Genomic DNA, 18,171 nt, shown 5'->3' with positions numbered 1-18,171 from the left:
TTCCGCACTAAATCAGATACAATTTCCATTTTCAATTAAGAGAGACTTCGTTCAAGATGATTAAATGCTGTTGGGCATTTATCTGTGTTTGATTAATCGGACAATTATCACCTCTCCACACACAGCCCTGTATTGGATACAATTAAGTTCTGGCAAGGCCAAGGTGGAGAAGCGTTGTATAGTTAAAGCCATCACTGGTCTGCAGGAGCTGCCTGATGTGCTAACAAGCAAAACAGCCCCTGCCCACGAAACATCAAAATCTGTTGTCACTGGAGACCTACCTGCATGGGGCAGCTAGGATGACTCCTTGCTTCCCTCTTTCAGCACTAAACTTTCCCCAACCTCACCATAGCTGGTCCCACAAATACAGTCGTACCTTGGTTTTCAAACAGCTTAGTTCTTGAACGTTTCGGCTCCCAAACACCGCAAACCTTGTTCTGGTTTGCGAACTATTTTTGGAAGCTGAACGTCTGACAGGGCTTTCACAGCTTCCAAAGCTGCACTTTGGTTTTTGAATGTTTTGGAAGTCAAACGGACTTCCAGCATGGATTCCATTCGACTTCCAAAGTACAGCTGTGTAGCACTTTCCCATCACCTGGCCAACACAACCTCTATCCTCTCTCAACCAGAATTCAGGAAGCACAGAGGCATCAGAAATCTAAGGACCACACCAACAAGTCTTAGGGAAGCTTGGGCCTGATAGTATAGAATGTGTGGAATGATATATGGCATATATCTCCTTAAAAAATGTATCATCCCAAACTAGGGAAGCTATGATGAGTTAACCTAATGGTATTTTACACTGGCCAAGTTGAACAATATCGAGGGTTGCAAAGGTTGGTTGGTTATTTCCACATGTGGTGGGAATGTCCAGTCATACAAGTGTTGTGAGGAGTTCTTCAGCAAGTCTCAGCTATAGTGCAACTTTTTTCAATGCACCCTGGACTAGCTTTACTGACAATATTGCCTGATACAATGTGAAACGTGCAATATAAAGAGTGAATTGTTTTCTTACTTGTAACTGCACTTACGGAAGCTGCTCAAGCACTGGACGTACCACAGACATTTTATTAGTCTAAGAGGTTGCTGGAGCAGAATCTGCAGATTGGCTGTGACAGAGAAATTGAGAGAGCGCAACAGACAGGCCAGAGAAGCCAAAATGCAGAAATCTTCCCCCACTACCTGCAACACCTCTCATTGTTTATGTTAATAAGCAAGAGGGTCAATTATTTACTCCAATTTTGCAAAGGCCCTCGTGCTCAGATGTAATTCCTAAGCATTTCTAGTCACTGGTTTGATAATAATATAACCTATGCCTCCTTTATTTTACCTTATGTTGTGTATTCAGTGTCAGTTATGAGAGTTTGTGATGTTGGATGCCATATCTATACCAAGTATTGAAAAGAATTAATTAATAAAATAAAAAATAACAATCTGAGAAGGCTCATTCATCACCCATTGACTGTAGCACCAAGTCCTGACTTGGCCATCACAGGTCAAACTTCTACAAAACTTCAATGTCGGTTCAACAGAAGGGCACCAAATTATGCATATGTGTGAATGAACTGGCCAGAGCTTTTGATTCTGCAATGTATTTACTTCTGAAAAAACTGCAGCCCTGGTAGCATTCAGCCTTCGTACTGGTAAGCCACATTAAAGCAACTGATTCTAAAATTCAACAGTGACTATTTTTGCTCCTTGTTTTTGCATTTTCATATCAAAAATCCCTGGATCTTTGAATTAAACAAAGCTTGGATGAGATGTTGCAAAAACCAACAAACCGTATCTTCTGGCCATCTGCTGGAAAACCTGTGCAACACCTCCCCTTCCAATATAAATCGCAGAGTACTGACTAATAGCCTGATGCTACTATGCACATTTACTCATAAGCAAATCCCACTGGGACACAGCAGGACAAAATCTGAGTTGCATCCTAGTATCTATGTTTTGCAGCCAAAGCCTAATTAAGCCGAAACACTTGAGATTTATTGTTAGTTTATATTACCCACTGAAGGCACCGTGGATTGGTTTTCCAAGCACACAGCCCTCTCTGTCAAAGCAATACCATCCTTCGAAAGCACAAATAATTTATCGGGACCAAGTGCTGTCACACAGTTGTATTCAACAGAGTTTTACTCACAATAAACCCTCTGAAAGTTAATGGAGTTAAGACACCTCCATGAATTTTGAAAATGTCTGAATATGACTAATACTGGACATAATATTTTGGGTTTTTGTTTTACCTGCAGCTTTCGTTCGGATGTACACAATCTCACTCTTTGCTCCATGAGCATGGTAATTCTCCATCATAGTGAGCATGACAGCCTTGACGTAAATGGCATACTGAGTCCATGGTTTAAGCGCCTGTAGCAAAATCCCCGGATTGTCTTCTTTATTTTGAGGAAGGTCCACATCAACCAGGTTCCAGCTGTTAGAGCGGCACGCATCTTGCCCGTCATATTCTGTCACATTCTTGAAAGGTCTGGAAACAGGAAACCAAAGAGGGCTGTGAATTTTTTACTTCTAACAAAAAGCGCTTTAAAAACTTTTAAGGATGGAAGCTTCATGCCAACTTTCCCCCAATGAAACTCATAATAATAAAACTTCTGCATTTTACAGAAGGAGTATAAAAAAAAAACACAACCTGGAGAATCCCAGGTTTTTATTTCTCAAGTTCTATTCATATTTAGGAAACCAAGCCTTTGCAAGTTACTGAAATGACAAGGGATCTCCAAAAGGGGCAGGCCACCGTCGTTGTTTTTGCTTCCCACAAAATGAAGCTTTTTGTTAAAGACAAAAGCAAACAGCTTTTTATTCAGCCACTCCCTGGCTAAAGCAGACTTAAAGCAAAAGAAGAAAAGGAAGAAATAAAGAGAACCTCCCACTCCTCTTGGACAAGATGCATGCTTGCAGCCTCCACTAAAGGACTTGGATGGTTAGTCCCAACACTACTTTTTTTATATGGGGAGGTGGGGAACGCACTTCTCCCTTATGATTGTGGGATCATCACAATGCTGAAGTGATATTAACAACCACCACTGGCAGAATTTATTTCCTACAATAAACAGACTACTCATGAGGTGGGCAGACTACAGGGGTAGGCAGAACTTGTCAGATCTACTCCCCCTGCCCAGAACCCAAGATCTACCAAACAGACCAGATGGAAAGGGCACACAAGGGTGCCTCTGAGCACATTCCGAGCCTAAAGATTTGTCTTCAGCATTAGAACTCAGCTGAGCCCACAGCCCTCTCACAGAAGGGATCACGTTCTTTATTTCCAACCTAAATTAGGCAGCTGAAAAGTCAGTTTGATGTTGCTATGTTTAAAATCTTTGATGATCTACTGAAGATTGCCCCAAGATTTCCTAGCGGGTACCAGTCTACCTTCCACCCTTCTCCTGCTTTAAATCTATCAACCTTGCACTCTTTTAGCTCCCTAGACAATGGTCTGAAAACTCCATTACTTCCTTCTTAACAAAAATTATACAGCCCTTGTGAGGATTCGCCCATCTCATTCTGCTCTTCAATTTCTTGCCTTCACATCACTCATATAGGTCCCATCCGAACCATATATTTATATCACTTTTATACCACTTTAAACAGCCATGACTTCTCCCAAAGAATTCTGGGACCTGTCGTTTCTTAAGGGTGCTGATAGTTGTTAGGAGACCCAATCCCCCCCGAATTACAATTCCCAGAGTAACAATCAATCCTTCTTCACATGGAACTCTGAGAACTGTAGTTCAGTGGGGGGAATAGGGGCCAGCTAGCAACTCTCAGCACCCTAAACAAAGTACACTTCCCAGGATTCTCCGGTGGTAGCCATGATCATTTAAAGTGATATCACAGTGCTTTAAATATATGGTGTGAATATAGCCTTAATGCCTGGCTTCTGGTTAAGGCCAGTCTGCCCTCTGTAAGATGGGGGACAACCTCTTAGTCATCATCATCCTGCAAGCTTTGCAAGAGACACTCTTTGAAAACAGCAATGTCATAAGCAATCTTGCCACGAGGAAAAAAGGTGGCCCTTCAATCCAGCCTTTCACAACCAGGTGTCCTCTGGAGGCTTTGAACTACAACTCCCATCAGCTCCCACTGGCACCATCTAAAACATCTGGATGGCACCCAGTTGAGAAAGGCTGCCCTCGTCCATCTCACCAGGACCCCATGGATTCAGTCTCCTTCTATTATTAGTCAAAATACATACACAATCACTAATTATATTTAACGAGTGCTTAACAAAGGGGAACAGATCAATATTTAAAAGAAAACCACTGTTTTGACAGATTTTTACTGTCAATGAAACTTGTTTAGTCAACTGAGTGGCATTATTCAAACGGCTCGCTCATCACCCACTCCTGGCTGAAACACAAACTACTATTTTACACACAACTTTGAAAAGTTTTGGAAGCAACAATGGTAAAAATATTAGGTTACACCAAAGCACTGTACACAGAAGAATTAAGAGGCCTTGCCCACAGAGTCACAATCTAGGTGCACAAGAGATGCTGACAGCATTCAAGAGAAAAACTATGATTTATCATTAAGAGAACAACCCTACCCAAACCTTGGGCTCTCACACTCCCCACTCCTCCATTACAACTATGACGAAATCAGAAGATTCCATTTTTATTTTTGACTAACCACAGTTTAGCATTATGACTGAAGCTGGACAAACTGTGGTTAGCCTCGAATATGGTTTACTTAAGGAAGCCAACTTCAAACCATGGTTTATGGAAGTGGCTCGCTTCAATAAACAATAACTAACCAGATTTCACAGTCCAGATGCAATGCTGAGCTGTGGTTAATCAAAAGCAGACTTCAGATTGCCTCCTCAAAGCTGGGCTGGAGGAGGAAGGAGCATGTGAGCTCATCTACTATTGTTCCTATCATAAGCCTTATTGAGTTTATTATTATGTCTGAATGCAGCCAAAGGAAAGGAATATAAGAAAGGGAATGGGGAAAATTCTAGCCGAGATGGAAACATACTGTGGATGGCAAGATATTCCATAGCTTTTTACATACTGAAAGTGACAGGGCCACTTACAATGTCAGAAATAAGAAGAAAAAATTAAAAAGAGGCAAGGGAAAAGATGAGTAATAGAAGAAAATATAGGGGAGCGGGTTGCAAAGTAACAGGCAGCAAGGTTAACAAAGCAGACATGAGAGTCTGAAAAACACCAAGGAATAAAAATGTCACAAAAGAGTGGCTGGGGAAACCCAACCAGATGGGCGGGGTATAAATAAATTGTTGTTGTTGTTGTTGTCGTCATCATCATCATCATAGAAAGCCAACATCAAGCCATGGGTTATGTAGCTGACTTGATAAACTAAGTAGAGTGATTTAAACCAGGATGCCTGGCTTAAACATCTGGCTTAAACATAATGGGATTCTTTAGCAGCTTGTCCTTCTCCAGTGTAGGAGGAGAAAGAAAGTGGGGCACACAAGCCAAACACTTTGATCAGGCATCTTCAGGCTCAACCATATTGCAACAAACCATAGTTTAACGTTATGTGGCCACTGTGTTCAAGAGGTGCTCTACCCTTTCATGTTGCAAACATTTTTTGCTATAGGTACATAATATGAACAATCACCACACAACTTTAAACAGTTGTATATATACCCGTGGAAAACCTCAACTGGTGAGACTTCATTTCAAGTCTCCACAGAGCCACAGTGCTCAGTGGATTACCTTACACCAGTCTCTCATACACATGCACACCTCACTCAGCCTACCTGGGATAAAGCTCTTTGGCAAAAGGACCCAATTAAAATGCTATCTAACCCTTGCTACAGTTTAACAGCATTTGCTCTTTGTCCTCAACTTGGTGGTCTTTAGTAGGAGCTACATGGAGATCCAGGCCCTCTTTTTACTCAATCAGCAGCATCCTTCATACAATTTGCTAGCCTTTCCTCCCTCCACCCCACATACGCAAAACACACACATTAGTGGTATCATCAGGAGATGTGCATACTCACGCCTCTTTGTAATAAACGGTGAAGCTAATCAGGTCTCTGTAGTCTTTGGGGCGATACTGTTCCCAGGTTAGCATGATCCGATTCTTCCTGGTTGTGTTGGAAATGAATTTCAGAATGTGGCTTTCACCTGAAAAACGCAGGACAGCAAGTGAGCTGAAGTGTCACAAATATGTAAGTGTTAACACACACAAGGATTTTTGTTACGTTCCAACTTCATTTCTAATTCTATCATTGTTCTGCTTTTACTTTTTAGTAGTGCAGACTACAAATTGGCAGAGCAGCACTTACGGTCTACTTACACTCAGGAATATCATGGATCACATTACTTTCCGAAGAGTTTTCCACTGCTAAAACTGACTGGAGATTAGGGGGGTTATGGCCTTTGTCTTCTCCTGCAGTGAGAGGCCTGGGGTGGGGGCTGTCTGGCACTTAAGGTGTGACAGGTAAAACATTCCTGTAAGCAGAAATGCACCCCCCCTTATAGGAATGTGAATGTGTAAATCAGCCTTATACAGGTAGGGATGAGGAACCTCAGGCTTGGTAACTAAATGCAGGCCTGAATGCTTCTTTGTCAGGTCCTCAAGATTCTATTCAGGCGATACCAGCCCTGCTTTGCGTTGAGCGTTTTTGCCTGGCTGGAATGTGTCCTTGATGCTTCTTGCTTGCCTAGATGAAGGACAGTGTGAGGTGTGTGACAAAACTAGCTATCTGTACAAGGGAAAATTTCACATTTTCTAACCTGCCTATTGTTGCTTCCAGCCTCACCCACCACTGACATATGGCCCCCAGAAGGTTGCCAAGAAGGTAATATGGCCCTTGAGTTGAAATGGGTTCTCCTTCCCTGCTTCAAAGTCCTTCAACACCAAGAGCTTCCCAACTAGGGATAGATGATATCTGGTTTTCAGCATCATGATATAGCAAAGGTAAAGGGACCCCTGACAGTTAGGTCCAGTCGCGGACAACTCTGGGGCTGCAGTGCTCATCTTGCTTTATTGGCTGAGGGAGCCGGCGTACAGCATCCGGGTCATGTGGCCAGCATGACTAAGCCGCTTCTGGCGAACCAGAGCAGCACACAGAAACGCAGTTTACCTTCCCGCCGGAGCAGTACCTATTGATCTACTTGCACTTTGGCGTGCTTTCAAACTGCTAGGTGGGCAGGAGCAGGGACCGAGCAATGGGAGCTCACCCCGTCACAGGGATTCGAACTGCCGACCTTCCGATCGGCAAGTCCTACGCTCTGTGGTTTAGACCACAGTGCCACCCGCGTCACCAGCTACATATCACAGTATACTGATATACCACAATGTCTGAAATGAGGATGGAGCTATGTAGTAGCATTGGCTGGCTTCACATTTTCCCTGCATCATGATTTTTGCATAGTGCGTGTGCACACATACACCATGATTTGCAATACTTCCAGGTCAAAAATGCTAAAACCGTTATCACGATATGGTCTTCAAACCAGTTTTGGACAATATATCAATTTACCACCCAGACCTATTCTTAATATGTTTCATACAGAAGAGATTCAGCCAGTCCCTGCCAAGTTAAATTGGAAGCTTGTTTATCATGAACTTCTGTTCATGGAAGGAAGTTCTGAACTCCCAGGATAGCACCTCCCTCCAGCTGAGACAGGCTGGATTCTCAAGTCTTCAGACTCATCAGGCAGGGGAGGGGACACCCCACTCTCCAGACCAGTCCTACCTGGCACTAGGGGTGGCTGGGTTTGTCTATAGCGCCAAGCTTCAAGTGAACAGGCGACGTTTTTCCTCATCTTCCAAAGCCATCCAATTCAAAACAAAAAGGGATGTGTGTGCTTGTGTATGTTGTTGTTTTTTTAAAAGACCCTTAATTCTTGCATAGAGAATCCAGCATGCAGAATGTCAAACAGGGAAGCAGGTTCTTGCTTGCTTTGCTTCTGTTGTTTCTAAAAAGAAGCTTGCAAATCTTAAGAGAACTACCAGTGCTTCATCCCTTTTGTATTCTGGCTCAAAAAACTGCCAAGCATTTCAAAGCCCATTTAGCTTGTTTGAGGAGTCTCTCTCTCTCTCTCTCTCTCTCTCTGCATGGAAGGCGAGCAAGTCAGAAAGCTCTTTTGTGTGTTTGTGTGTGTTTTAAGAAACAAACAAAGGCTGGCATGAGATTTGGTGGCAGTGGTAGCAGCAGCAGTCCAGGCACCTGTTATTCGTCTAGGGCTCATTAGCCCACTCAACAAAAAAGCCGGCCTATCTTTAAATGAGGACTAGAAACCAGGAAAGGGCCAGCAATTCAGTGTCAGTGAATGCAGAAGGACCCAACACCTCTAGTTAGGGCTGCACAATTCTCCTGTCTGAAAGAGACACTGCCATTTAATGTAGACAATCCTGAGCTAGATGTGGTTGCCTTTTTGTGGAAAACACTCCTCAGCGAGATGCCTGGTTTTCTGGCACCAGGTAAAAACTTAACTTTTTTCCCCCTTCCCATGTTTTTGATGCAGTACAATGATGTTGTCTGGTGCTGGTGTGCTATTGAAGCTTTATGATACTATGGGATTGCTTTGTGTACTTTTAATGAATTGCATGTGTTTTTGTGTAAATGTTTTTCTAGTATAATGTAATTTTTTTACTTCTGTTTTTAAATATATTGCAAGGCACTTGGAGAGTATTTGCACAAGAACTAACAACTTTCATTAATTGCAACTGTAACAAAAGTAAGAGAATCATCATTATCTTATACTTCCTTTACGTACAGGACGCTCTCTCTCCGTTGTTCCTTGGATTTATGTCGCCTTTACTCTGCCGGTCTTTGGTTCCAGTAACCCTCTCCATATCCTGGATCTCCGAAACACAGAGTCTGGGATTAAAAGCAAAGTACATCTTGCCTTCCTTTATGGTCAGGTTGTGATGGCTCCAGTCCCATAGCTGTTGCAGGTTTTGGTTGTCCAGAACATAAAATGAGTAATTCCTATTAAAAAAAAAAGGGAGGGAGAGGACAGGAATGTTTTGAAAGCAAAACCAGTCTTTGCCAACAACTGTACACAATTTCTGTTCTGCTTGTTGCTTCCCTGCAAATAAAACAAATGAACATTACAGTAGGGAGCTTACAAGGCTGACAATCCACACAAGTGGGTGGCCACTCTTTGCTCTGCTAGGGAGAACCCCCACAAGAATCACTGATGGTCAGAGAGAGTGACTTCCCCCACCCTAGAGAAGCTGCAACAGCAGATTAAGAGGCACTTTGGAGAGTGCTGTGCATTGCAGGCATCCAATGCCACTAGGGAATAGTGCACTAATTACCATTGGGGCTCCAGAAACATAGGAAACTTCTTTACACAGAATCAGACCACTGGTCCATATAGCCGAGCATTGTCAATGTCAGCTTGCAGCAGCTCTCTTGGGTGTCAGACACTGAGGTTTTCCCAGTCCTACTCGGAGTTGCCAGGGACTGAACTGGAACCTTCTGCACCCAAAGGATGTGCTTTTGCTTGCTTCTCCTGAAGCATCCAGAATCTAAAGGCGCAGTAATGGCCCAAAAGTCAAACTAAGATTCTTGCTGTAGCCTTGTAAACAGAGGCACTTGTCTAATTGTCCCTGGAAAGTGAAGCATTGCCTTCAGGAAATAAAAGGATAAAAGCTGGTTTCCCCTCCCTTTCTTTTTGCCTGCAAATGACTGATTTAGGAATACAGGTATGCGAATGAATAACCCCCTTGTGGACTGGAAACTTTGAAGGATTTGTTTACAGGATTTATCTTTCACGTTTCTAAAAAACATGGCCATAGTACCATGCCCAGACACTTCTGCAACAACACCTTTATTGCAAGGAATAGAAACAAACACGTCTTCAGAAACTATATGCGACAGAGTACCCAGAGAAACATGTGGGCATGGATATGTGTTTCGTTGGTAGACAGTACTGCTTGCAGGTTGCTTGTTTCCACACTGGTAAGAATGGGTGGCAGAGGGCTGCACCGTTAAATCAAAGGTCAACAAACCTTTTCCAATTTGAGGACTATATTATCTTCTGGGCAACCTCCTGGGGACCACATGTCAGGGTTAGGTAGGGCCAGAGGCTAAAGAGGGCATAGCAATGAATATAAATGCTACTTTCCACCAGTAGGCCAGTTTCTATCCTCCATCCATGGAAGTGTGAGGCATTATGAGACTTCAAGGGCACATTCCAGTCACATTCCAGCATTCAAGGAGAGTGTGAATGAAGAAGAAGAGTAGTAGTTTGGGTTTGATATCCCGCTTTATCACTACCCTAAGGAATCTCAAAACGGCTAACATTCTCCTTTCCCTTCCTCCCCCACAACAAACACTCTGAGGTGAGTGGGGCTGAGAGACTTCAGAGAAGTGTGACTGGCCCAAGGTCACCCAGCAGCTGCATGTGGAGGAGCAGAGACGTGAACCGAAACTCAGATACATAAGCTACGTACCAAATGGCTCCTTAAACCAGGGTTACAGGATGCCAAAACAGAATGCCTAGTTGCCATTTGGGTGCCAGGTGGGTCAGAAGTCATATTTTTCAATGACTTTTTGGTTCCTGGAATTGGGTTAGGATTGTGCAGATGAAATATCATAGACAGAATTTTACAGGAGGTGTTGTTACGTGTATGAAAACAGTCAAGATCCCAGGATCTCCAGGCATGCATCTCCAGATGGTGGAGTTGTCAGATGCCATCCTGGCATCTTTCTTCACTTGGTCGCAAGTAGCCAAAAGCCAAGTGCAAAATGCACCTGGTGAATTTTGAATGCTGGTCCTGAGGGTCAGGCAGAGAAACCTGGAGGGCCTAGGGAACTCCCATAGTGGCTTTTAAAGAGGATATGACAAATTAATGGAGGAGAAGGCTATCAATGGCCATCGGCCCTGATGGCTGTGCTTTGCCTCTACAGTCAGGGGCAGAAATGCTTCTGAATACAAGTTGCCGAAAACTGCAGGAGTTGTGAGTTCTTGTGTTTGGATCCTGCTTGAAGATTTCCCACAGGCATCTGGTTGGCCTCTGTGAGAACAGGATACTGGAACAGATGGGCCATCAAGCAGGTTCTTCTTATGTATGGCTGCATTCAGCCATAGACATCTTCAGAGAGAGCTGGGAATGTCCCCAGCTGGAAATCCTGGAGAGCTGCTGCCAGTCAGTGTAGAAGACACTGGGCTGGATGGACCACTGGTGTGACTCAGTATAAGGCATTTTTTTTTTAATGCTTCCATGTCTTAAGAGAATGGCCTTAGCTCAGTGGCAGAGAATCAGCCTGACATGAAAAATGTCCTCCGACATCTCCAGGTAGGGGTGGGAATGTCCCCGTCTGAAACCCTGAAGAGCTGCTGCCAGCCAGTGCAGACAGTACTATGCTAAATGGGCTAATGGTCTCCCTTGGTACGAGGCACTTTCCTTATTCAAGGCAGAAGAGCAGAACCCAGGATTTGCCATGAGCAGAAAGAAGGAAAAACACTTGGTTGCTGCTTTCAAAGTGCACCGTCAGGGCAATCTTCACGGGGAAGGGAGACAGTGGGATTTTTCGAGTGTAGAATCGAGCTTATTCTATCACATAGTGGAATTTTAAGAATTTAAAGCTCACCAAAGCACAGCCTGAGAAAAAAGGGAGGTTTGTGAAGAAACCCTCATGCTGTAACATAATCCTTTCAGACCTGATAAATCAGAAATCAGACACATACGGTGCCTTTCCCATGACCTTGCTACCACCTTGTTCACAAACTGTTTTTCCCAAATCTGTGTTTATTAACTGCTGTCACAGCTTAAATCCAAAAGGAATGGGGGGAGGGAGAGCAGAGAGAAAGAGAACATACACAGCAATTTCCCAGACAAACTCCACTGCCACAAAAACAACCACAACCTGCAAGATTCTGACATGCTGTCTCCCCTCCACTACTGATAAATTTTGTTGCACGCATATGGTGCAAAGGTGGAAATCGCCCTGTGGTTTGAGACCACAAGGAGTGGTGTCAGAAGACATGAATTAGTGAGTAAAATATCTCAAAAGACCTCTGCCTCACATGCATGGCCATTATTTAAGACAGTGTAAATAATACAGGATGCTGCAGTGGTACAGAAACCTCAGTGTAGGTCTTTCAAAGCAAGTTTCTAGGCCTTGTGGCTGAATAGATGTACAGTGGTGCCTCGCAAGACGAAAATAACCCGTTCCGCGAGTCTCTTTGTCTAGCGGTTTTTTCGTCTTGCGAAGCAACCCTATTAGCGGCTTAGCGCTATTAGCGGCTATTAAAGGCTTAGCGGCTAAAAGGCTATTAGCACCTTAGAAGGGGGGGGGGCGAAAAAAATCGCAAGACTCGCAAGACTTTTTCGTTTTGCGAAGCAAGCCCATAGGGAAATTCGTCTTGTGAAGCGCATCGAAAAACGGAAAACCCTTTCGTCTAGCGGGTTTTTCGTCTTGCGAGGCATTCGTCTTGCAGGGCACCACTGTATTTGGGAAAGCCAGGTGAGAAGCTGGAGTGGGGGGCTTAATAATATTGATGGTGCCACCACTAACTAGTTGCTGCGTGGCTGGTACTCTTTCCATTCGAACAGAAAAATTTGCCTCCTCCACAAGCACATGACCGAGACCACCACATATATATGCCAAAGAATGTATCTCCAATAGCACTGTTTTCAGAAGAAATAGTAGAAACAAGAACATCATTACATGACAATTAAATGCTCACCCTTCCAGCTGATCCTCTCCGTTGATATAGCGCAGATTCTTCAAAAATGAGAGGGAAACCAGTGCATGGGAATGCCGGATCTTCACATAGCCAGTCACTGTTTCTATCAAGCCCATCAAGTTCTCCAGTTCCGAGGCAATGTTGCCTGAAAGAAGAATGGAAGAAAAACTGCTGGTTTCAGAAGCTTCCTTTTGCTCATTGTCCCAATCAGAATACTACTGACTGCCTTCTCTGATTAAATACAGACTCCTTGTTCAGCAGTCCAACCTTTATGATTTACCTACGAACACAAGGCAAATGGAACGCAAAACAAGATACCGCTACAATTTTACACCGTCAGTTTCTGGCCAGTACGGATGGCCTTCCCTTCATTATGAATGCACCCTGCTAGTGCCAGCGACAGATTCTGAGCTTTCAACAGCCAATGCTTTGGCAAGAGTTTCTGATGCAGTTGTAAATTTAAACATACAGGAAGCCACAGCTCCTGTTAGGCTCCAGGACAGACGTAAATTTTACCATACTAATGCTAACAGAAAACATCCCGCTGAGAAGCTCTGGCCCCGGAACCTCAAGCTATGCAGGGTCTTCTCTAAAATGCAAGGTCCGTAAACTCAATTTAGGATTAGACAAATTAAGGGAGGATACAACTCTCAACAGCCAATAGCCACAATGGCTATTGTTCTACTTCCGCTGTCAGGCGCTGCATGCCTCTGAATACCAGTTGTTGGGAACAGCAAGTGTGGAGAATCGCTGTTGCACTCAGGTCCTGCTTGTGGGCTTCTCATAGGCATCTGGTTGGCCACTGTGAGAACAGGATGCTGGCCTAGATGGACCACTGGCTTGATCCAGTAAGGCTCTTCTCAAACACAGGACACAGTGGTCAATGCCCATCACTGATTTGTTCAGAAACTTTAGTTATCCAGAGGTTTGCTACTCTTGGAGGTTGGCTCTCATGGTCTTCATTAATTTGTCTAATCTGTGTTTAATGGCCTCTAAGCTTATGCCCATCATCCCATTCTGTAGTGGTGGACTCTTTTAAGTTAGTTACGCATGGTGAGAAGTAAAACTTCCTTTGGAAGTAGGTCCAGGACTGCCAGAACAACTTAGCTTCATTGGGTAATCTGGAATAGTAGGATTTCCACTGTCTCAACCCTTCTGATAAAGCCCCAACAGACTCCCTGTGCTAAGAAAGCTTCAACTAGATAACTCTCCAAAGGAGTGTTTGGATTTCCAAATAAATTAGTGTCACCCTCACACACACACCCCAAAAATCTCTGAGAAACGAGAGATTTCAGGGGTGCCAGAGCATACTCCAGGTTTTGTTTCCTTGGAATAAAGTTCACTGGAAACTGTGCTCTCTTTGTGAGATATGGTTTTATTTACACATACAGTACATACAAGCAGAACGAAAGACGATTCAGGTCATTAATGTGCCAATACATTCACATCCTGAAGCGAATGCAACCCGCATTTGCGGGTTGCGATTCGCCACTTCTGCGCATGCGCGTGATGCCATGTGCGTCTATGCATGCGGCGAAACCCGGAAGTAATGTGTTCTGTTACTTCTGGGTCACTGCGGAGCGCAACCCGAAAATACTCAACTTGAAGCTACTTCAACCCAAGGTATGACTGTAGCATTTGTTTCCTCATTAGGTTTTTAGGCCCCTGAAAGCCATAGCTGTGGATGCTGTGTCTGCCCACCTCCAGGCCCACATCAGACTAGCCCAGGTTTATTTTTCTCCTACACATACCAGGGATACCACCTGCAGCCAGGGCAAGAGGCAGGGCAAGGCCTGCCTTCTGGATAAATCTCCAGCACAGTAGTTTCTATGGCAACTAGTTGCCTGTACTCTTTAGTCATGCAAAGAGATATCCTACAGCTATTAATTTAACAAAGAGACTGGTTGGACCGCTTTAGTAGCCTCTCTTTCTTCAGAATTCCATCATACAGGCATAAAACCATAGGCCTGGACTCAAAGCTGACATCCAGACTAGCCCTCCTTATTCCTGTACCATTAGGATAAGGAGCATAGTAGGTCCATGTTTATAACAGGAGACTGAATGGAGTACAGATTCTCTACAGCACATTTTAAGAAAGCTGCTTATCACTTCCTTGAGCGCAAGGTTTAGGTTTCCCACAAGTTTTGCTTTAGGGAAATAAATAGAGGGAAAGAATTATGGTATTTCTGGGGCTGTATCATGACTCAGGCCAAAAGGAATGTCACCCCCCTCCCCCCCAAAATTATAGCTTTTAACTGCCTCTCTTATCTTGGACATTTTGTTCTTGCAGATCCAGTTAAGACAAACGATGAGCTAACTTAACAGTCAACATGAGGCAGAATTAAAGTTCTGTTTCGAAAGGTGTGAAAATGCTATCAGAGGGAAGCAAAGTTGTAATCAGTGGGGGCTGAATCCCATTGGGGCTGGTAGGGCAGGAGGCAGAGAGCCATGCAGTAGGTGGAGCCAGAACCAATGATGGTCAGCATCAACCAATTCTTGTTTTCTCCCCACACCCCTCCCTACTGAGTTCTACAAGGGCAACCCTGAGACTAAGGTCAACCCTTGAACTGGTAGTGGCAATTAAAAAGACAGGCAGGCCACAGTATCATAGAATTGTAGAGTTGGACTGAGAGCACAATGAGTTTAGTGGGACAATACCCTAGTCACCCTCAGTGAACTGTCTCCACTAGCCACAAAACAGTTCCTTGCTGAATTCAGGCTACATCCAAACCATATATTTAAAATCAGTCATGGCTCCCCCATAGAATTATGGGAATTGCCATTTGCTAAGGGTGCTGAGAATTGTTAGGATCAGAACCGCGACGGGGTGAGCTCCCGTTCCTTGGTCCCTGCTCCTGCCAACCTAGCAGTTCGAAAGCACGTCAAAGTGCAAGTAGATCAATAGGTACCGCTCCGGCGGGAAGGTAAACGGCGTTTCCGTGCGCTGCTCTGGTTCACCAAAAGTGGCTTAGTCATGCTGGCCACATGACCCGGAAGCTGTACGCCGGCTCTCTCGGCCAATAAAGCGAGATGAGCGCCGCAACCCCAGAGTCGGTCACAATTGGACCTAATGGTCAGGGGCCCCTTTACCTTTATTCCCCTCCCAGAACAACAGTTCCCAGAGTGGTTTAACAACCAATCGTTCTTCTCAGGGAACTCTGGGAAGTGTAGTTCTGTGAGGAAAGCTGCAGTCTTCTAACAATTCTCAGCAGCTTTAACAAACTGCAGCTCCCATCATTCTTTGAGAGAATCCACCACTTTATAGTGGTATCGTGGTGCCTTTAAATATCTAGCAGAAATGTGGCTCAATGCAACAGACAAAATTATAGTGTTCCTCTCTGGATTCTTCCTTGCTTGTTTATAATAAAGACAAAGCACACATTTCAAGAAAGAGAAGAAGAGTAACACTTTTTAAAGTTTAGCATTGGTTGGAATCTTCCCAGAGTATGATTCACTACCCCGACGAATCGTTAACTAAGCACTTGTATTCTGTTAAGACATGTACTTGGTGAGGCCAGCTCATGGCACCAGGGAGGGCAGGAATGGAAGCTTCGGCGCCAGTATTTAAAGAGGGCATCATGTACACTGCAGGAAAAACGTTGCCAGTGGGCAAATACCTTAATCCACAGACGTGCCACCCAACGTCTCTACGAAAGGAGGTGCCAACATTAAAATGCACCCTTACTTTTAAAAAAAACTAAAAAAGAAACAAGGGGGGAAAAGAAACACCACAAGCTTCTAAACAGCAGCAGCTCTTTGTTCCCATATTTGATTTGAAGACATAGGCCACATTTAAACCCGACATTCAAAGTACTATGATACCGCTTTTAAACAGTCATGGCTCCCCCCCCCAAAGAATTCTGGGAGCTATAGTTTGTTAAGGGTGCTGAGAGTTGGTAGGAGATTCTTATTCCCCTCCCCGTTATGCAATTCCCAGTGTGGTTTAGCAATCTATCCAATTTTCACAGAGAGCTCTGGGAATTGCAGCTCTGGGATGAGAATCGGTTCTAGGCTTGCCATACGTCCAGAAAATTCCAGACATGCCATGAAATTTGATGCCTAAAATGATGTCCTGGGGGGGGGGAATTGAATTTTAAGAGATGTCCTGAATTTCCCGTACATATGGCAATGTGGAGTTTATTTCTGGTCCCCCCCCCCACTGAGCAATGGAAAGAATATCTCCCATTACGTGGGAGACCCAAAGCACGCTTGCGCCCCATGCCTTCCAACGTGCAATGGCCCTAACTGAGGGGGAGAGGAGCATGGAAGACGGTGGAAAGAGGGCAAGAGCAGCCCTGAGCACCCACCAGCCGTCCAGAGAGAAAAATAAAGACAACTCAGTTATCCTGTTCCTGCCTTCCTCCTCTCTCAAGAGCCGCTGCATTACCTTCTCAAAGCTGCAGCAGCTGCTGCCTCAAGGGGGACAATCACTCCCCCTTCCAGGATGCAGAGCAAGAGGCAAGGAGCCCGGCTAAAAGGGAACAGGGCGCCTGTGGCTACTTGCTCGGGAGCTACTTGCTCAGTCCCACATCCCAAAGCGGGGGGCGGGGGCAGGACCTCAAAAGGGAATCTCCATTTCTTTTCTTCCTGGTGGAAGAAGAAGAGGAGGAGGAGGAGGAGGAGGAGGAGGAAGAAGCAGCCCTTGAAGACACTGGGGGGGGGGTTGGGAGGAGGCTGTGCCACTGCCTCCTTTCCCCTGTGGGGAAAAGGGAAGGAAGGAAGGAAGGAAGGAAGGAAGGAAGGAAGGAAGGAAAGAAAGAAAGAAAGAAAGAAAGAAAGAAAGAAAGAAAGAAAGAAAGAAAGAAAGAAAGAAAGAAAGAAAGAAAGAAAGAGTTGAAGTTGGAAAATGTGTCCTTTCTTTCTTTCAAAAGAAAGGGGGTGTCAGGAATTTTACTTTTTGAAATATGGCCAGCCTAAACTATTATAAAACCCTTAACAAACTACAGCTCCCAGAATCCTTTGGAGGAAGCTACAGCTGTTTAAAGTGGTATCATGGTGCTTTAAATATATGGTTGTGAATGTGGCCCTTTCTCAGTATCCCCTCCTTCAAGGTCATACTGTGAATTCATTTCCCTTATCTAAGAAGAGGCAGTAATTGTCTGAACAATTGTGGAACAAAAGAGCTCCTCTCCACACTCTGTACAGTATATTCTATTCCAGCCTTCCCCAATCTGGTGCCCTCTGGATGTTTTGGACTAAAATTTCCATTGTCAGAAACCACTGAGTTCTAATGGTGGCTGGGATGTATGGGATTTGTAGGCACCTATAGAGTAGTTTGGTGAAGGCCATTCTACCCTGATCAAACGAATACAAAATTCAACTGTAAGAAGTATGTGGATTTAGCCTATTGGCGTACATACGTGTGTGTGTGTGTGTGTGTGTGTGTGTGTGTGTGTGTGTGTAAGCTTCCCATACACATTTTATTCTGTTCCAGCAATCAAACTTCCAAATACTTATATTCATGGTGGGAAGCCAAATAAACTGAGAGGTGGACCAGGAAAGATAAGCACAATGTAGTTTTTCATCATCATCATCA

General features: G+C 44.3%; 1 protein-coding gene across 1 annotated transcript in view; it reads right to left on the bottom strand.

Moving 5' to 3' along the window:
• The window catches only part of IGF1R (insulin like growth factor 1 receptor), a 192,441-nt gene that overhangs the window by 32,457 nt on the left and 141,813 nt on the right, over nt 1-18,171 (bottom strand). Inside the window, exons 5-8 of the mRNA XM_082198306.1 lie at nt 12,636-12,780; nt 8,709-8,923; nt 5,981-6,107; nt 2,244-2,482 (exon numbers count right to left, since the gene is read on the bottom strand). Coding sequence (XP_082054432.1) covers nt 2,244-2,482; nt 5,981-6,107; nt 8,709-8,923; nt 12,636-12,780 — 726 coding nt within the window. The remainder of the gene's footprint in view (nt 1-2,243; nt 2,483-5,980; nt 6,108-8,708; nt 8,924-12,635; nt 12,781-18,171) is intronic.

The sequence above is a fragment of the Podarcis vaucheri genome (assembly GCF_965113315.1).
Source record: "Podarcis vaucheri genome assembly, chromosome: 14".
Taxonomy (NCBI): Eukaryota; Metazoa; Chordata; class Lepidosauria; order Squamata; family Lacertidae; genus Podarcis; species Podarcis vaucheri.
This window is presented reverse-complemented; position numbering and strand designations above follow the sequence as displayed.